Here is a 20,947-nt window from a genome sequence, read left to right as displayed (position 1 = left end):
TAAACTAGAGCTGTGTCTAGCACTGAAGTGCCTGAACTAAATCTAGCTTTCAAATAAGCATTTTCTCAGTCTCTTCTTTCACCTACACTTTCTTAATTGTTAAATTAATTGAAAAGCATCACTCAGAACTTGTGGGAGGAATGAAGTCTGTTGTTACTTCTCATAGCACAGTTCAGAAAGTGTTTCAACATACTTCATTATGCTTAACCAATTTACAAGAGTGCTACTTAAAAAGAGCTCTTCTCTAGGTTAGGTTAGAGTATGAGGATTTTGGTTTGGGGTGTGAGCCAGTTCCCTTATTTGCTGTTTATCCTGGTGCTGGCACACATCTTTAAGATGTGGCATAGTCAAAACTGGTTCTTGTGTTACTCAGCTGGCCAGTTGAGGGCCAGGAGAATAAGAAAGGAAGTCGTCGTGTGTGTGGTGTGTGTGTTTCCTAGCCAAAAGCTAGACCAGAGATGGGGAACCTATAGCCCTCCAGATGTTGGGTCAGATTGACCAATGATAGGATGATGGGAGTTGTCATCCGGCCATATCAGATGGGTCACAGGTTCCCCATCCATGGGTTTGAGCAACAGCTTGGCTCCTGAACAGCTGTGAACAGAGTGAGTTGAATACCATGAAATGCACTTCCTTTTATACTCTCTCTTCTCCAGCCTCTTTGCAGCTTGTCTCCTTCCTGAGGTCAATATCTCTTCCAGATTCCATGTTAAGAGGGCTCAAGTGGAATTTAAGACTTTGGGTGGTAAGAGATGCTCTATGCAGAGAGAGAGGGAGGGAGAAAAAGGAAAAAGTAGTAATAGTTAGGAATTCTTGAATTAGAACAGGCCAGCTGCATCAGCCATCCTGTCCCTCAAGTGTCACCTGGGAGCTGCTGTTCCATCTGACTGCCTCAGTGGGAGAGGTTGGAATCAGGGCTCATTCTACCATCTTTGCCAAAAGCCCAGCTCCATCAGGTACCTGCTACCACTGATCTACACAAGCTGGTTATTACAAGAACAACCATTTAAGAATGAGTGCCTGAGTTTGATTTCTTTTCCTCGTTCCTTCCTTTCCCTCTTGCCTTGTGTGTTGTATATTTTTTAGACTATAAACCTGTGGTCAGGGCCTGTCTTGTTTTAATTAATTGTATGTAAGCCACTCTGGGAGCCTTCTTGGCTGAAGAGCAGGGTACAAATGCTCCCAGTAATAAGAAGTCTGCTTCAGAGAAACTGGTATGACAAGCTTTTTTTGGACATAAAAACAAAGCAAAATGAGAGTGATACTGTGAATCGTAGGAAATAAGTTTTCCTATGTAGCATGAATTTTGTGGGCCCCATAGCAACCTCATTCCAGTGCTTAGAAAGCATCTTGTTCTGTGTCTCCTGTTTCAGTCAGATGGTATTGCATTAGTGCCCTTGGCCTACCAAGCTTTGTTTACTATATACATAGCCACTGTAATTACATATGGAAGATTGTAATACATTGTGGAATTGTGAGAGTACAGCTGCACAAATATTAAGATGGAAAACTACATAAATAGTGACACCAATTTTGTTTCATATTTCAGATCGTTCAGAGAGGTTTGGGACAGTCCTCTGTTTCAATATGCATGCCTGATACTATTTTGGCAGAACAGTTACTTAATTTTTGGATGCTTTTTCCTAAGTCACTTTGACTTGAGAATTCTCATGTTCCCCAGCCTCTAGTTTAACCCTGATATTTCTGAGTGGCCCTAAGTAAGTCTCTTAATCTCAGCTCTTTTATACCTTGGGAACTGCAGGTGACCAGGATGTCGATAGAAAGAGTGTGGTGATAATGGTGTTTTTGTTTCTCCATGAATTGAGTGAAAACCCAGAGATAGCTGCTTGGAATATAATATAGTGCATGGCATGATAGAGCCTAAATGGGTAGTGCCGTGATATCTAATCTGCCTGTATCTCTGTCCCAATTACGTATGAAAATTGCCTACCTGGCAAGGTTGTCTCTGGCCCCCAGCCCCCACAGGGTATTTGATGCCCAGAAGCAGGTGCCCAAGGGAATCAGGCCCTCAGGTAAAAAAAGGTTGCCCGGTCTAATTTAGAACATATCAAAAGAAATTTCAGAGCATGACGCTTACAATTAATATTATCCTATAGTAGCCTAAAAGTGGATGGTGTTAGTACCTAGCAATCCATGTACACCAACTTTTATACCAGACCTAAAAGACCCAAAAAACCCCTCACAGTTCTGACAGGTACTCCCATATGAAGGCATCTAGAACAGGGGGTATAGCATGGCAGGTGGAAGCAGCCTTCTCCTGATAGCAGCCACCTTGGTTGATAGAGGCACCATAGAGGAGATACAGAGCTTTAAGGTTTAGATGATTAAATAGAATAGGTGTGCAGGTGCTTCACTTCATAAAGATATCATGCATGCTTACTGTATGAACTCATTTCTGAACCCCCCCCCCCCCACTATATATGAAATGGGTATTTAATACTTCAAGGTGCTTTAAGTGCATTTGTTAATTGAAAGTTTTACTGCAGGGTTTAGCAGGAGCTAAAGTGGTGCTCAGAATAGAAACAGGATACAAGCTGGTTAATTTTTTGTGGTTAATCTACTTGCCTAGTGTGACTTAGAACTCTTAATATTGGTTGGAAAGGTATTATTGTGAGGTGGAGGAGGGGTAGGCTGTACCTGGTATCCTAATTCCTGGATCCAACAAGAATTCAATTGCTGGAATAGCCAGGCAAGTTTCTTGGTAATGACCGAAGCATGGTTCTTTAAGGTAAACAAAAGAAGTGGCTTTGTGCTAGGTGGTAAGTGGGTGGACCCCCCTCCCTCAGATTTCTGGTAGTTAGAAAGACAAGGCTGTAGTTGAGATGTGTGAGCTAGAAGCTAGAAGCAGGCTGCCAACTGGGCAGCTGAGAGACAATGCCAAGCCTAATTTCTGGTAGAATCAAAGGCTGTGGCCATGGGAGAAGCAAGACCTTCTTGGGGTGTTAATACAGTGACCTTAAGTTGATCAGCGGGTAAGAAATTGTAGTAGTAGTAGTAGTAGTAGTTGTAGTAATAATAATAATAATAATAATAATAATAATAATAATAATAATAATAATAATAATTCTGTTAATTTCTGTTAACACTTGAAAACGTGCTGCTGTGCTTCAGTTGTGGCAATATGTCCAACTATGGTCATGTTCAGTTTTGTTCACAGTTGATGAACTAAGTTGGACCATTAGCCCAGTACTATCTCTTACTGTGCTACAAAATCAAATCAAATATTTATTTTTACAGTATTTGACCAGCATTAAAGAAGCAAAATAAGAAGCAAATAGAACACTTTATTCAGATATGTATACAGTGATACCTCGGTTTAAGGACTACGAACTATTCGGTTTACGAACTCTGCAAAACCAGAAGTAATGTCTTGGTTTGCAAACTTTACCTCAGTCTAAGAACGGAATCTGAACAGTGGAAGGGCACCGGCAGCGGGAGGCCTCATTAGGGAAAGTGCACCTCGGTTTAAGAACAGTTTCGGTTTAAGAACGGACTTCTGGAATGGATTAAGTTTGTAAACCAAGGTACCGCTGTAGTAGGATAGAATAAAATGGGCTTCAGTGTTTTACAAAGTAATAGTAGCCATGTCACAAACTCCACAGTGGAAAATTACAGAAGTCAGTTCCTGGTGGGTTTTGCTTTCTGCAGCACAGTGCTTTGCCACACTGAGAGTGATTGATACATTTTGATCTGAGAGGTGCAAAAGGATGTTAAATGCACCTGATCATCCTGACATATCATACGGTAACAGTTTTCCAGTGTCTTAGGCAGTAGTTTTCCCTATCAGCTTTTAAAATGAAGTTATTGTGGATTTAGCCCAGGACCTTCTGCAAAGCATGTACCGTACCACTGAGCTATGGCTCCTCCCTAATGTAAGCGAAGAAGCAAAGGCAGCTTCTGTGTACAGGATTACCACCCTGCATATTTTGTGCTTCAAAGTGAAGGCTTTGCAGTGGGTTAAGTATTGATTTGGCACAACATGATAACTATAAAACAGGACAGGACACCCCCCCCCCATTATTTATATGCCGCCCATCTGACTGTGTTGCCCCAGCCACTCACATCAAACATTAAAAACTTTGCTATACAGGGCTGCCTTCAGGTGTCTTCAGAAGTTTGACAATGTGTGTTCTGTGGCCTGCTCTACACCTCCAAAACTTACCTGTCACTTTCTGACATACTGGAGGATGCTGTTCACATCCTGCTGGTGAAACTAAGGTTCATTTGCCAACCCAGAGACTGTTGACTAGAAGGGCACATCTCGTCTTTTGCCTCAGGCAGTGAAATGTCTTGTACTAGCCCTGCAAACTAGTTAGTATCTAAAGCATTAAGCTAGCCAAGGGCAAAGCTGTCAATCTGGACAAACTCTTTATTCTTTTTGCCATGTTCTTTATGAAGAATAATTTGCCTTAGTGAGTAAGTGATGAAATGCAGCTCGTTTGATTGTTGGTCATGTGCCTTTTTTCCCCCATTGGCCCATTTTTAGCTCTCCTTCAACGAGTAGCAGAACTGGAAAAAGTCAATGCAGAATTTCTACGCACGAAGCAGCACCGTGAGCAGGAATTTAATCAAAAGAGGGCAAAATTTAAAGAGCTGTATCTGGCTAAAGAAGGTAATACTTAAATTTACTGAATGTAGAAATTGTAGACATTCATGTGGTCTTTAGAGTAACTGAACAGATAAGCTATTTTAATTTGGTGTCGTTTTATCACATTGTGAGTTTGAGGTTTCAACTACATGCGTTGTTGTCACAACTGTGCACTCCAAAATGAGTCACTACCAGAATATGGGACGGCACAGAACATCACACCTTAAAATGGGGATATATAGTTCTTGCATTCATTGCTTCTGTCTCTTGATGTGGGTAAAACCACCGGACACCTGTGGATTAGGTTGATGTATCTAGTTACATGTCTAGCTATATTTAGCTCAGCTTCTTTGTGCAAGTTTAGAGAACACCTCAGGAAGCGTCAACTGGAAATGTTGGTGTCATCCTGAAACCTCCATGGGGAGCTGATGATCCCATTTGTTTGGATAGAAGTGCCATGACTACTAAGGAAACGTATTCATTGTTTTTGTGTTGACTGTTGTATCACAGACTTCAAGATTGGAGACAAAGAATGTCCTTGTTGGTAGTGAAAAGAGAGCTGGTAACTAAAAGATCTGAGACCAGACTCAAACTTTGGTGGCTTTATGAGTAAAATACACCCTGGGCATATTGGTAGAAGTTTGGCAATCTCCAGGTCACAGTACACAGGTCTGACTCATGCCCTTATCAAATTAGATAGACTGCTACTTAGATTCCCATGACTCCTAAATATGTGCCCTTAGAAATTCCAAAGAAGCCTGAACCACTACATTAATGATAATCATTGATATGTCTGGAACTCTTTCCTTGTATATTACTTTGAACTTCACTTTCCTATACAGATGGAAAGTTTGGGAAAGCTTTAACACCAGGGATGGGGAACATTCCCCCAACATGTCGAAATCTCTCAGGGAAAGTGGGGAGCATGTTCCCAAAGTGGGCAGGGCCAACCCTCGCACCCCATTCACACGCCCTTCCCTTCCCCACTTTGGCTTCCCTGCTGTGTGGTGAGAAATGGGAAGCCCTTTCTCAATGCAGAGGTAAAATGCTGCAATCTGTTGATGTATGACGAGAGAACTTGCTGCAAAATAGTAAAAGTGAGGGGCATGGCCTAAGGGGAAGGTGTGTGACAGATTTCAGACCTGTTGTATCTACTTCATTTTGTACTAGAACCCTAACCAAAGCCAAACAAAAATATCAGATTTAAAGAGCAGGATATTATGAGCATATTCCGAGACTAGGCATTTATTTCTGTACAGGAATCAGTACCAATACCAGAACTGAATGGGCTCATATTCCTTTCATACCAAAGTCTGTTCCTTGTTAGCTTGCTCCAGTTCATCAAGCTAATTTATGTGGGAAAATATCAATTTCTTGCTATTGTTAAAACAATTGTGCTTCAGAATCTCCCCGCCTTGCCCAATCTATTGCAAATCACCCAATAATCTAACAGTAGGTTTGATCTACCTTCTGCCCAAGGGAGAGTGTTGTGGGACAGATTAAGAGGCCTGGTGAGTCAGATTAGGCCCATGAACTGGAGGCTTCCCATGCCAGCTTTATATCACCAATCCTAAAGGAAGAAAGGGAATTTGTATGGCAGTGATGTAATGGAGAAGTTTTTGTACTAGGAAGTTCTGTTTCGTAGCCAAAGGAATAATTATTTTTGTGAAATATAGCTGAGCATAAGGTAAATTTTCCCACTCCTAGCATGGTAGAGGCATAAGTGAGATGCCAGTGACCCTCTTGGTTAGATGAAGCAGTAAACTAAGTGCAGAGTTTACAGACTCATTTATGGCTAAAATGAGGAACAGCAGGAGTTCTGTCCCCTTGGCTTCACTTTGAACCTCTGCATTAATGTATTGTGCTTTTAAGTGGAACTACTTTTCATTTCAGAGGATCTGAAGAGGCAAAATGCAGTACTTCAGGCAGCTCAGGATGATCTGGAGCAACTGCGAGCACAGCTTACGGAAGCCCAGGCTGAAATGGAGAATATTAAAGCCATTGCGACAGTATCTGAAAATACAAAGCAGGAAGCTATTGATGAAGTGAAGAGGCAATGGCAGGAAGAGGTTGCTTCTCTGCAGGCTATCATGAAAGGTGGGACTGACGGAAATGGGTGAATTGCTATCAAAAAAGTTTCATATTCAGTGATATCGCTGATCCCCAAACCACTGCTTTAGTAGCACTGAAACCACATGCTTGAGATATCTCTTGTAGAAACGAGAGTGTATTATTTGAAGTTGGAAGGTTCACGTTGACATTTGAGGTCATTCTTCAGTATGTTTTCTAGCTTTCTATACTTCTTGCAGCCCCAAACTCATTTTTCATTTAATTATACTGTACTTAGCAAATTATTATCCTGTTTTTCTTAAAGTTTACTTCAAATGCTAATGTAGGTAAATAAAAAATATATATAAAAAGACTCAATCACAAGCAAGTTAGAAATGGCAGAAAAGAGATAGTCTAGTGTATTTAACAAAACTATGAAACAATCAGCAGAAGCAGAAGGGAAAAAATATAGCAGAAGTTAAAAGAAATAAACATTTGCCTTCTGAATTCCTGAACTGTCACCTCCATCTTTATAGACCAGCCCTGGATTTAAGATTGGCAGGGAAGGCCAGTTTTTAATTTGATTTCCACTGCCCTCAGAGGTTTCAGGAATGATGACACACATGAGAGGGTCTTCTCAGTGGGGGTCCCTACAGTTCCGGGACAGGTCAAGCCTGGAACATTTTTGAATAGCAAGTGAGAAATGTGCTAAATATATAACAGTGTGACCTCTGAACCCTACTTGTTTGCTTGGGAACTATGTTCCTAAGGTGGAGAGGATCCATAGCTCTGTGGTAGAGCATTGCTCTTCATGCAGAAGGCCCAGGTTCAGTTTCTGGCTTCTCTGTGACTGGGGGTAGGCCATCCTCTTCTTGAGGCTTTGGAGGACTGCTGCCACTCGGAGTAGATGAACTGGGCAACTTTTGGCCCTCCAGATCTTGCTGGATCCTGACTGTCATCCATCTCAACCAGCATGGTTGGCACTCAGGCATGATGGAAGCTGTAGTCCAACAACATCTGGAAGGTACCAGGCTCTGAACCCTTGCAGTAGGCAATCCTGAGGTCAATGGACCAGCATTCTATCTCTGTATGAGGCAGCTGCATATGTTGTTGATTTCAGCAGGACATCAAATAATCTGCTTAAGGATCTCACTCTGAGACATATGCCAGCCTTTTAATGAGCTTGTCACCTAAAAAAGATGTAGGGGATTAAAGAAGTGATGAGCAACTTGTTATTGTTGTTGTTATTAAACAGAAACTGTCAGTGACTATGAACTCCAGTTTCATCACAGGCTGGAGCAAGAGCGAGCTCAGTGGAACCAATACCGAGAGAACGTGGAAAGGGAAATAGTGGATCTGAGAAGACGTCTTTCCGAAGGCCAAGAAGAGGAAAACCTGGAAAATGATATGAAGAAGGTAAATCAATGCATAATTCAACATGTAGTACTGCCAGATTTGTTTGGAAGCTGTCTGCCCATTGTCTTTCTTCTTGAGAACTGGGAAATAAATAACATAACTAGGAGTGTATCCTCTTTTCGTCATGACTAGTCAGCTTAGAAAATAAAAGTAGGAAACAGAAGCTGGTATGAACTAGAAATGTTCTCTTTCTGCTTTGAAACTTGAAGCTGTGTGCCAGAGCTGAATTATTCCCACAATATTTAGGTTTGTAGCACAAACATCTCTTTAAATTATTCTCCTTCCTCCCCTCTGTTCTCCCCCAACATAAACTCCATTCCTGCTATTTCGCTTTCCCCTTAGTATTCCCTACTCAGGCACCCTGAGACAAGTAAGCAGGCAGATGCGATAGAGATGTGGAGAAAATGGATAGAGATATTATTTCACCCTCTCGTAATATTAAAACCTAGGATCATCCTGTGAAACTGAAGATTCAAGACAAATAAAATGTAATACTTCACACAGGTCATAGTTAAGCTACCACAAGATGTGGTGGTGGCTGCTATCTTAGTCGATAAGTAAGATGGCTGCTTACAGGGGGATTAAACAAATTCATTGAGGATGCAACTCAGTGGCTACAAATCATGGTGAGACTATACCACCTGTAGAATCAGAGACAGCATTCTCCGGTATACTTGTTATACTGGAACAGCAGCTGGAAAGGGCCATTGCCCTCAGGTCCTGTTTTGTGCAGTTTCCATAGGGATCTGGTTTGCTGCTGTGGGAACCAGGAATGTTGGACGAAACAGACCAGTGAAGGTGAACCTCCAGTCATTCCCATTTGGCCCCTGGTATGGTATGGTTTGGCACAAACTACAGTCACCTGATATCATGTGACAGGTAATGCTGTCCCCCCCCCCCGTCAAAGTGGCATGCAGGAGGTTGGGGAGGGAAAGGGTTCTGGATCTGGCCCACTAAACCTTTGATCCGAGGGCTCTTCTTATATTGACTTTTTCTTAAGCACAGGGGCATAGACAGGATAGTTATGATAAAGGGAGTGGGAAAGAAGCATCTAAATGTGCCTCTTGGTTGCCTGACTTGATCGGAAGCAGTGCTGCTGTGGGATAGTGTGGGAGATGGGCAAATCTTAATGAGGTGTAGCCCACCAGGAAATTCTCTTGTGCAGGTCCTGCTTGTTTCAGTGGGACTTGTATAGAGGAATTCCTGGTGAATTCTTCCTTCTACAAACATCTTTTTTTGTCTCCTTGTATGCATATCCCTGTTGATATAATTTGAAAATGCGTGCTTTTGTGTGTGTTTTTAAAAATAGAGCTGTTATAATGAGATGCATGTGAAATTTTACGTAAAGTACTGATGCACATGTAGTTGTTTTTAAATAAATATCACAATCTCTTGTCGCTGAGAATTGGTGTTTTGTGAAATGCAGGAATCTGCTTCCCTTAAGTCATATTTCTAATTTTACACACAAAGTGTGGCTATAGTAAAACATACTTAGTTTTTTGGACAGAATGGGAGCCTTAATGCTTAGGCTCCTCTGTGGACTAAAAATGATGGCATTGATTTAAGCATTTAAGGAGTTGGAAGCTATTTCCTGGAACACATCATCTGCTTAAAAGGCAGTAACATCTTGACTTTGTGTGTGTGAGAGAGAGAGAATGAGAGAAATTTGCAATTGTGCAATTATGGCTACTATGTGTAGTTACGTTCCTGACATGACATAAATACTGGTAGATATTGGCTGACCTAACTGGCTGCTTTTTGGCTACTTAAAATTAACTGGCAGGGGCTGATACGTTCCTGTGTGTTGATGTTACAGGTTTAAGGGCATGTTTGCATGAGAATGTCTCTGCATTATCAGCTGAGTGTGGAGGCAGAGGCAATCTGTGTCCCTCCAGATGTTGGATTATAGTTCCCATCATCTCTTACCATTGGTTGAAACTGATGACAGCTGGAGTCCAATGGCATCTGTAGGGCCATTCAAGCATGAAAGCAATAGAAAGACTGTATCCCTGTCCCAACCTGAAATAACTGCAGCAGGCTGCAGGAACCCCCTGTCCTGATGTGAAATGCTGGGCTGCGTGGAAAGCACGACATATTCATAACTATTTTGAAATTTTAATTCTGTTGATGCCTCCCTTAGCCTTCAGTAAGTTAGGCTTAATATATATATATATATTAAAATGATCTGGGCCATGACTGTTGTCAGAGGACACATTAACGCAGAAGCCTTGTTTGAAGTTAAACAGGCCTGGTCAGTGTTTTTTCATGGTATCATTTTAATGTTCTAAGTGAATTGTTGAACTTAGAAAACTTTGGCTGCTTGATTCAGCAAGAGCTGCTAATTTGAGGTCCATGGTTCTCGAGAGTAAGTCCCACTGTAAGACGTGCTTCCCAGAAGCCTCTGCAACATATAGCCATCCTACACAAACATGTTTGCTACTGAAAGGCTACAAAGTCTGAAACCTCTGGGCTCTGTGGCCCATCTCAGTCAGAATCAACATTTGGGGCATGTGGGTTGCATAGGAGTATTCCAATTTGAGGCTGCATTTCTGTTACATTTCAAGCAATAGAACAATAAATGAACCCTGGGCCATTGTTGGTTTGTTACATCATTTAATGTTGACTTCAGGCCCAAGAAGATGCAGAGAAGCTTCGTTCAGTTGTGATGCCCATGGAAAAGGAGATTGCAACTTTGAAAGACAAACTGACAGAGGCTGAAGAAAGGATAAAGGAGCTGGAGGCTTCAAAGGTGGGTGAGGAAAATGTCCAAAGATCTTGTGTTTGTAAGATTGCAATGGGGTCATCTGCCTTGATACAGGAAACTAATATTTTTCATAGATCATGCTTCTCAAACATCTTGAAGCGGGAGCTGCCTCTAAACTTAATATTTCAAGCCCTGTTTCCCCCACTTGTCTTCAGCAGAGGATTGTAGAAAATCTTGTATAGCAGGCAGATCTTGAAAGATAAGCAAGCAACATGTATTATCTAAGTCTAAAGCTTCAGGCTCTATCTTTCCACAGCTAGTGGTGGGCAAGGTATTGTAGAGATGTCAAATTGAACAGGGCAGAGATGGTTGTGTGGACTAGAGGACTACCAGTATGTTCATTTTGGGATACAGAAATATTGTATGTATGTGGCCTTTGAGTTGGTGTCCTCTGTGTTCTGAACAGCAAAGTAAACGTTCCAAGATCTATTTACTGTTCTTTGAATCTAGTTTTTCATCTTGGCAAGTATATACACTCCTTGCAGATTTGTTAGTTTTTAGCATTTTCAGATAGATTTGATTGACTTTGATGCTAGTAAGTTCTAGTGACTTACTAGCTTTCTATTCAAAATGACTAATGATAGTATCTTTAAATGCCGTTGAGCATTTAATGGCAAATAATAGGAGCTTTGAATTTACAATGGTTGTGTGTGCCACCACAAAAACTTGATGGCAACTATAGAACTGGAGTAAAGGACTCTCAGTGGAGTTTATTATTCCTAGAAATGTGCTTGAATTCACTAAGTGGCTATAAACTTCAGTCATTTTAGTACAGCAACTGAAGCCAGCTGCATGCATTTCACCATAATCTTCCTCTGATTGATTATATACCTTTTTCAGGTTAAAGAACTGAATCATTATTTGGAAGCTGAGAAATCCTGCAGGACCGATCTAGAAATGTATGTGGCTGTTCTGAACACTCAGAAATCAGTTCTGCAGGAAGATGCAGAGAAGCTGCGGAAAGAACTTCACGAAGGTGTGAATTCTCCTCTTTGCTAAAAACATAGGAGGTGGCAACAGTAGACCCGTGCTTTAGATGAGGAGCGGGCAGCCAGGTGCTTGGGCTGAGCTGCATGCCCACATTGGCTTCCAGAGTGTTCCACTTACTTTCCGCACAGTGGTATCATACAGAGCGTGGTGCTGGGGATCACTAGAGTTTTAATCACAGGGCAGTAAAAAAAGGTGGGGATTTGCAGGCAGGGCTTGTCCCAGACTCCACTTCTGCAGTTATTTTGCACATAGTTAAACTATGGAACTGTCTACCATGGGAGGCGGTGATGGCTACCCACTTGGACAGCTTTAAAACAAATTCATGGAGGATACAGCTATCAGTGACTAATAGCCATGATGCCTGGGCTCTGGTTCCACAGTTGTAAGCAGCAATGCTTCTGAGTACCAGTTGCTGGAAACCACAGGAAGAGGAGTGTGCTCTTGTGTTTGGATTTCACTTGTGGATTTTCCACAGGCATCTGGTTGGCCACTGTGAAAACAGGATGCTTGACTGGATGGACCATTGATGCCAAGAGGCAATGGGGAGGCAGGAGGTGGGCCCCTCCAAGCATGTTAATTGCTTATTTATAGTCAACCAGGGTAAAGCCTGGCCGAGATCATATAAATGGTGACTCTTGCGAGAGTAAGTGCCTGCTTTGTTTCTGTGCAAGAAAATGTGAGCATGTTCTTAGATTTAAATAAAAAGCTCTAATGTGCAGAATAGCAAACAAATGTAACCAGAGTTACTTGGGTGAGAGAAGTGAATGGTGACCATTAAAACCCCAATTCATTATCCTTCTCTGTTTCTGCATAGTCTGCCATCTATTAGAGCAGGAACGGCAGCAGCACAACCAGCTGAAGCACACCTGGCAAAAGGCCAACGACCAGTTCTTAGAGTCGCAGCGTTTGCTGATGAGGGACATGCAGTGGATGGAAATGGTGCTGACCTCTGAGCAGCTTCGGCAAGTGGAAGAACTGAAGAAGAAAGATCAGGTTGGTGTGTGTGTTGCAATCAAATATTGTTGCCTTTTTCAGAGTATAATAATTGTGGGCGTTTGGTGACAAGGAGGCTGGAGTGCAAGGATGTGGGGAACATTTGTTTCTGGGTTTTGAATTTTTTTGACATACGTTATTAACGCAGAAATTGTTTTAAGGAGGTTAGTGTGCATTGGCATGTGTGTGCACATTTACAGTGGTTTAATGTGTTGTGTGTATGTATGTGCACCCGAGATAGGTGGGCTTCTTTGTTTTTCTTGTATCTGCTGTGTTTGAGACAGCTTATGTTTGTTTGTTTGTTTGTTTGTTTGTTTCATAAAATTTATACACTGCTTGATTGTCAAAAAACCAAAACAACCTCAATGTGTTTTATAAAAAGACCTGCTCTACGTGTATTTGATTTATCTGTGAAGGAGATCGCTTATTATTCTTAGGTAACACTGAAGCCGAGTACAGTCCCATCCATAAAAAGGGTAAAAAATTTTACATGTTCAATTCCTAAATAACATGTGACGTATATTTGTGAGATGCATGCGACTTGATGCAAATGGCTCTGCAGCTGGGTTCACTTGCTTGAGTTTTGCGCTTGGCGTGCACTTTCAGTTCTTGCCATGTTCGTGTGATGAGGGGTCTGTGGAGATCCTCATGCTCGGCTCGTAAATGACCTAGGATTTGCAAATACCGGAGGACTATTATGAGTACTCAAAATGAATGTGAGCAGAAAGCAAACCTGTTCTTCCCTGCTGCATTAAACCCACATGTCCCAAAGCTTCCCTATGGTAGAGACCTTTTGCTTCCAGCAGCAGTTTCCCCTCCAGGCAGCCCTTCAGATCATCTGTCATGCAAACCAGCTGCTTCATTTGTTTATGCTTGGTGACTTGAAAGGCTGCACTTGGGTTGTGGAATGTGAGCAGAATCAAAGGGGGCGGGTGCTGCTTGCAGTTGGCCATGCCTGCGTTGAATTTAACTTGCAACAATTCCACTAGATGCACTTGCATAGTTGAGCACCCCTGCTTCAAGTTTTTGCCCCATCCCTGTTTGTTAACACACGTGGTCTGGACTGAGATCTATGAAGGCCTGATATCATGTGTGACTAATACTAATTGATGGCAGCTGACTTCTAAGCTGATGCAATAGCCATACGCCTAGATCAGGGATGAGGAACCTGTGGTCCTCCAGATGTTACCAAACTCTGACTCCCATCAGCCCTGGCCAGCATTGCTAGTGGTCAGGGATGATGCAGTGCAGCAACATCTGGCGAGCCAAAGGTTCCCCTTCCCTGATCTAGATGACTAGAGGGTTGTTGTTGTTGTTGTTGTTGTTGTTGTTGTTACAAGCTCCCCTGCCCCCAATCTTGCAAGGGGAGTTGACTAGATGACCCTTTGGGTACCTTCCAACTCTGTAATTCTATTCTTCGTCCACCATTTTGTGATTGTGTTCAGTTGGACGTTAGAGCTCGCAATCATTCAGTCGTTCAATCCAGAACTTGAGTCATTCTGACACCTAACCCTCCATTTCTCTTTCATTTGCAATATTTTCCTTTGGGACACCCCGTCCCCCCCATTCCTTCCCTGCTTAGCAAGGCACTCAGGCGTCATCTGCCACGTTGAAATTTATAATGGTATAGGTGACGCTGAAAGCACATCAAAACACTTCATTGTTTTTAGGAAGATGAAGAGCAGCGGAAGCTTCATAAAAGGAAGGAAGACAAGCAGAAAGGCCCTGATGATGAATCGAAAGTAAGCTCCATCACTCATGATGAATCCCTTCCGCAGTTCCTTGGTGAAGAGGTAAAGCTGATTTGTTTGGCATGTGTTTCCCAAAACGTTATTGATTGTATTTAATTTTAGCAAACGCTGCTGATGGTAAAAATCAATGGAGACTCCTTGGTAGCCATCTTGGCTTATTCAGACCAATACTACAATGTGTTGAGAGCAAACTGCGACCCCTATCATGGATTCCAGGGGTCAAACCCCCACTTTGGCCATGAAGCTCACTGGGCCAGTCACTTGCTCTCAGCCTAACCTACCTCACAGGAAAAATTCCTTCCAGTAGCACCTTAAAGACCAACTAAGTTAGTTCTTGGTATGAGCTTTCGTGTGCATGCACACTTCTTCAGATACCTGAAGAATTGTGCATGCATCACACTTGGTATCTGAAGAAGTGTGCATGCACACGAAAGCTCATACCAAGAACTAACTTAGTTGGTCTTTAAGGTGCTACTGGAAGGAATTTTTTTTGTTTTGACTATGGCAGACCAACACGGCTACCTATCTGTAACTACCTCACAGGGTTATTGTGAGAATAAAATGTGGAGGAGGAGAACTACCTACACCACCTTGAGCTCCTTGGTGGAAAGGTGGTGTTTAAATGTCAACATAAAATAAATAAAATAACCTGTAAGGAGTGTGACAGGGCTTGGAGGACAGGATGCACTTCACTCTTCAAAGGAACAAAGAACCGTGTTGCATGAGGGTAACCCTAAACCCAATACCCCCTGTGGCAGGCAAGTCCTTCACCTTGTTGCAGTAACATCTAGGGATATTTTCCATGTGATCCTGTCTTGTCACATAAGTTTTCTCATTCACTGCTACTTACATACATACATAATTTTATTTGTATGGTGCCTTTCACACCATGCTCAAGCTGGCTTGAAGCATGAAAAAAACCCACATAACCACAACATAACAAAAAGTAGTCATAAACAATAAATAAAACATTAAAATATACACAACCAAACTGAACAATTTTCACATAAATCACAATAAGTACTAAAATAAAGTTACAAAAAACCAATAGCAACAACTCCTCCAACAACCCCCCAAACCCGACATCACCCTAGTCCAAGAGTCTGCTCAGCAGCCTCAGCTTTTGTAGCTGGAGTCAGTCAGGGACCGCCCTCCCAGGCCAGGTGGGAAAGGCCTGCAAGGCAGGGAGCAGGTCTTCCAGGACTCAGCCAAGATGGTCTCCTGCCTCCTCAGCAGCCCCAGCCTTCGTAGCTGGAGTCAGCTTGCTTATCATGTGTTGCCAGACTTGAAGTTTTAGCATGATGAATGGTATTCTTGGTGTATGATCTGTCTTTTAAATGTATGGCTATAGTCTAGTAAATGTGAAACAAATGGTGCTGGAGTAAGACAAGACCTAAATGAGCAGAATGTAATTTTCCTTGGCTTTGCATAAGATTTTGGCAAGAGATACCGCTTGTTGGAAACCACAGGAGGGGAGAGTACTCTTGTGCACGGGTGTTGCTTGCTGGTTTCCATTTGAGGCATCTGGTTGGCCACTGTGACAACAGGATACTGGCCTAGAAGGGCTTCCATTGGCCTGATGTGGCAGGGCTTATCTTACATTCTTGGGCCTGTCCTTTTAAAAATAGTTTAACAATTGACAGTTGATAAGTATACACTCAACATACTACTCAGCCTACAATGGAATGCAGATGTTTCAGCTCTTTCCCAGTGAATTCCTACACTGTTTTGTTTTTGAAATATTTCTCTCAACCTTTGGGACCTTCCCCCTCTTTTTCGGAATGAAACATGAGGCATCAGTTATCCAGCAATTTTCTAAAGCCTTAATGTCACAAAAATTAAATCCTCATCTTAAAACTCTGGTAATATGCACATTAGTAGGACGCGGGTGGCGCTGTGGGTTAAACCACAAAGCCTAGGGCTTGCCGATCAGAAGGTCTGTAGTTCAAATCCCCATGACGGGGTGAGCTCCCATTGCTCAGTCCCTGCTCCTGCCAACCTAGCAGTTTGAAAGCACGTCAAAGTGCAAGTAGATAAATAGGCAGGAAGGTAAATGGTGTTTCCATGCACTGCTCTGGTTTGCGAGAAGTGGCTTAGTCATGCTGGACACATGACCCAGAAGCTGTACGCCTGATCCCTCGGCCAGTAAAGCGAGATGAGCGCCACAACCCCAGAGTCGTACATGACTGGACTTAACTGTCAGGGGTCCCTTTGCCTTTTAATATGTACATTAAAGATTTGGATTGCACACAAATCCTGAATTGTAAAGATAATTAAATATGGTGTGAAGCCTGAAGTTACTACATGTGAACGTAGAGGAGCTGATTTCCTAAACCAGCCTTTGCCAAACTGGTGCCCTCTAGATGTTTTGGCTGTTCCAGCTTGGGCTGATGGGAATTGTAGTCTAATACACTTGATAGGCACTGGGGTGGTGAAGGCTGCCCTTGTCCTAAACTGGGAAGTTTAAGGTATGTCCATGCAGGGTGGCATATGTGGTTCTCACCTGCTGTGCTTTGTGGCTGAGTGGGGATTTGAACCCTGGTCTCTGCCAGGTCACTCAGCATAATTCTTGTGGTGGTGAATCTGAAATACATTCTAGTGATAGGAATTGGCTTTGAGTTTGCAAGTTGCACAGTTAGACCCCACTATTTATGTGTTTTAATAAGAAATCTGGTAAACAACTGGCTTTGGCTTGAATGTAACCATTGTTCTAAGTTGATCGCCTGGGCGTACTTGCTGTGCTAGTTTTTGTCTTCCTTATCCCTTTTAAAACTGAGTTGGTTTTAAGTTCAGCCGCCCTCAGTAGAGCAAAGTCAGTATTTCTCCATATTAAAACGGATAGTTTTACTGGGGTATATTCAGGACTGATGGTCTTTCCCTTGCTGTCTTGCCTATTCTTCTTTCAGTTGCGTTGTGAAGCAGCAGAACAGAATTCTTGTGTCTACGGGAAAAATTCTTTGTTTTAATCCTTTAACTTAAGGTGGCTGTAAGCCAGTTTTTCATAGGGCATGTTAATAGGATTTACATGGGTTCTTTAAATGAGGTTCCATAATAATTGGCTCCCACCAGCACTAATTGCCTTCTCTGTGTCTTAGTGAAGTCCTGGTAAGCCACACAAGAGAATTGTGTACTTGAGGTTTGACGCCTAAGCCCATAAGACATTTTTATGTTGCTTCGGCCAGCACGCCGTGCCATATTGCTTCCTGCAAAGGCTATACTGTAGTAAAGTAGGAAGCTGGAGTTGTGCAGATGGTTTTAAGCAACACACACGCACACACACACACCTGCATTCATTACAAAAAGGAGACGTACTGCTACAGGCATGCTTAAAAAGGATGTTCCCTTCAGATTAAGTCCTGTGAGCTTGTTCACATGAGAGGGGCTTTGGGCTCAGTGGTAGAGGGCATGCATTGCATGCAGGAGAAAGTCACATATTCATTCCCCAATGGCATCTTCAGGTGGGGCTGGGAAAGGTCCCTTCCTGAAACCCTGGAAAACCACTGCCAGCCATGTTGACAACCCTGATTGTACATAGACCAACAGTCTGACTTTGTACAACGCTGCTTCCTGTTTGGTTAAAAAAAATGCTTGAATTCTACTTTAATCCCCAGGCAACAGTCCTGAATTAGCAACCTTCTTAATGCTGTGAAGGAATTATAGGAAATATTAGTCACGTGGAATAACAAAATCATTAAAAGATAGAATTGGAAGGGACCCCGAGGGACATCTAGTCCAACCCCCTGCAATGCAGGAATCTTTTTTGCCCAACCTGGGGCTCAAACCCACAGCCCTGAGATTAAGAGTCTCATGTTCCACTAACTAAAGAGATTCATTTTTCCTCTCCCATATATAATATTGGAATGTTATAGGGTTGCCTGATTCACTATAGATTTAGGTCAAACAACAGAAATGCATACGTGAAGTTTCCTAAGGCAAAGTGTGATAGTGGACACTAACTTGTCAACCTTTAGAAAGTATTAGACAGACCTGTTCTTCTTCATCTGTTTATTTGTGGCAACTGGTCATAACATTTAAACAGAATGTTAGTATTTGTAAATGTAAAATGCTGCATGAAACCAACAGGAGTTGGCGATTGCTTTTGTGCTCTGCTTGTAGCTTTCCTAGAAGCATCTGGCTAGCAGCTCGGGAGTCAAATGCTAAAATTGGTGAAATTTACAAGGAAAGATCTCTGGCTGAAACTTTTCAGAGCTGCTAAAAAATACAAGGAAAGCCTTCTGGATCAGGCCAGTGAACTGGTACTCAAAAGCATTACTGCCTCCAGCTGTGGAGAGCAGAGCCACCATGACTAGTAGACATTAATAGCCTCCATGAGTTGGTCCAGTCGTCTTTTAAAACCATCCTGGTTGGTGGCCATCCCTGCCTCTCATGGGAGCAGATTCCATAGTTTCACTGTGTGCTGCATGAAGATGGGCTTCCTTTTGTCTGTCCTGAGTCTTCCAAGATTCAGCTTCATTGAATGTCCATGGTTTCTAGTGTTACCAGAGAGGGAAGAAAGCTTTTCTCTATCTGCTCTCTCCATGCTCTGCAAAACTTTATAAACTTCTATCTTACTTGCCTTTCCTCTGAATGAAAAAGTCCCAAACATTGCAACCTTTCCTCACAAGAAATTTGAGGAAAGGTGCCAGTCAGAGTAGACAGGATTGGGTCTTGGTATAAGGCAGCTTCTTCTCTTCTCAGCTGTAAGCATTGCCTAAGTGTTTTTATCTCTCTTTAAATTATAGGTGCACATAAACAGTACTCACGGTTCAGTCCACTCACTCGACACAGATGCCCTGCTGTCTTCGGGAGAATCTCTCAAGTCAGACAACGACATGTTCAAAGAGGGGCTGAGGAGGGCACAGTCAACGGACAGCTTGGGAACATCAGGATCCTTGCAGGCCAAAACTCTGGGCTACAACAACAAAGCCAAATCGGCTGGGAATCTTGATGAGTCTGACTTTGGACCCTTAGTTGGGGCGGACTCTATGTCAGAGAACTTTGACACGGCCTCCCTTGGCTCTCTGCAAATGCCCAGTGGGTTTATGTTAACCAAAGACCAGGAGAAAGCAATCACAGCGATGACACCGGAGCAGGAGGAGACAGCATCCCTGCTCTCCAGCATCACACAGAGTGTTGAGAATGCTTACGTATCTCCTTGTGGTTACAGATTAGTTAGTGAAACCGAGTGGAATCTCCTTCAGAAAGAGGTAAGTTTTGTATCCACCATCTTCCTCCCTCCTGAAGATTGCTGCTGTGGAGGATGGTGTATCCACCAAGTACAAAAAACTGCCCTGCCCTGCCCAGAATCCTTAAACCTCCACCAGCACTTGCTGCAGCCGCCATCACAGTGCAGTCTTCTGTGATACTTTGGCATTGTTTTTGCACAGTTTCTGCAGCTTCCATGGCAAATGATGACTTTTATGTTCTCCAGGTGCAAAACGCTGGGAACAAGCTGGGCCGGCGTTGCGATATGTGTTCCAATTATGAGAAACAGTTGCAAGCAATCCAGATCCAGGAGGCAGAAACCAGGGATCAGGTGGGTCCAAGGTTGCTCTCTTCCATACAAAAGGGTCTTGGTGCTTAGAAGTTGCTACCAGTTCACTGAGTACTTACTGGGCAGCATAGCTCTCGGCTGCATGGACGTTGGCAGAAGTGAAGCTGGCCAGCCTTCAACCTTTGAAATGAGAAAATAAAATGATTCCTGGAGCGTCAGACAGAAGTAAAATTTTCACATAGAACTATAACTATACTTCAGTATAAAGGGGAAGAAATGTTGACACTTGCAGGGTGGGTTTCTGTGGTTCCCAGAATTGCTTCTTGTAAAGTATAATTTGCTTTCAGGGTAGGAAACCACTTTCTTTTGAGGGCCACGTCCACATCCCTTTGCAGTAGTAATGTGTTAGGGGCTGCACCCTGGGGTGGTGTTGGCCAGAAACAGTTCAAAAAGTGGAAGGGGGTCAGACTCTTATTCTCTTTCTGCCATCGTCCTCCCCCCCCCCCCATCTTCCCCTCCAGTGGGCTTCTCAGGAAGGACAGATCACTTTTGCCAGCGAGCTGAACTGATTGCTTGCCAAGTGATCTTCTCTCCTTCCACATGGCTCCATCTGTCCGGCCTTTCTTCCTCTCCTGTCGTCATCTTCCTCCTGGCTCCCCACCTCTGTAAAATTAGGCCATGGGCTGTATGAAATTAGGAAACCATCCTTTCTCACTCTTTATCTTCTACATTGTCTTCTGCATCTGCTTCAACTTTGTTAAATCTGACGTATCTAACAGCTCCCTAGCAGTATTCTTTTATCAGCTGTGTTAATAATGAAATCAATAATCCACTTCCTCAGTTACATTATACAAAGATCTGAAATGCTTAACTTCATTGCT

At 42.8% G+C, this 20,947-nt stretch overlaps 1 protein-coding gene across 3 annotated transcripts in view; it reads left to right on the top strand.

Annotated features, from left to right (window-relative positions):
• The window catches only part of RABEP1 (rabaptin, RAB GTPase binding effector protein 1), a 51,261-nt gene that overhangs the window by 15,592 nt on the left and 14,722 nt on the right, over positions 1-20,947 (top strand). The window contains exons 2-11 of one of the 3 annotated variants that reach the window (XM_028708505.2): positions 4,508-4,633; positions 6,503-6,706; positions 7,914-8,074; positions 10,704-10,823; positions 11,679-11,814; positions 12,643-12,821; positions 13,259-13,297; positions 14,492-14,614; positions 19,315-19,779; positions 20,004-20,108. In XM_028708505.2, coding sequence (XP_028564338.2) covers positions 4,508-4,633; positions 6,503-6,706; positions 7,914-8,074; positions 10,704-10,823; positions 11,679-11,814; positions 12,643-12,821; positions 13,259-13,297; positions 14,492-14,614; positions 19,315-19,779; positions 20,004-20,108 — 1,658 coding nt within the window. The remainder of the gene's footprint in view (positions 1-4,507; positions 4,634-6,502; positions 6,707-7,913; positions 8,075-10,703; positions 10,824-11,678; positions 11,815-12,642; positions 12,822-13,258; positions 13,298-14,491; positions 14,615-19,314; positions 19,780-20,003; positions 20,109-20,947) is intronic. The other 2 variants (XM_028708507.2, XM_028708506.2) reach the window with 2 other exon arrangements.

Source organism: Podarcis muralis, chromosome 15 (assembly GCF_964188315.1).
Source record: "Podarcis muralis chromosome 15, rPodMur119.hap1.1, whole genome shotgun sequence".
In the NCBI taxonomy this organism is placed as follows: Eukaryota; Metazoa; Chordata; class Lepidosauria; order Squamata; family Lacertidae; genus Podarcis; species Podarcis muralis.
This window is presented reverse-complemented; position numbering and strand designations above follow the sequence as displayed.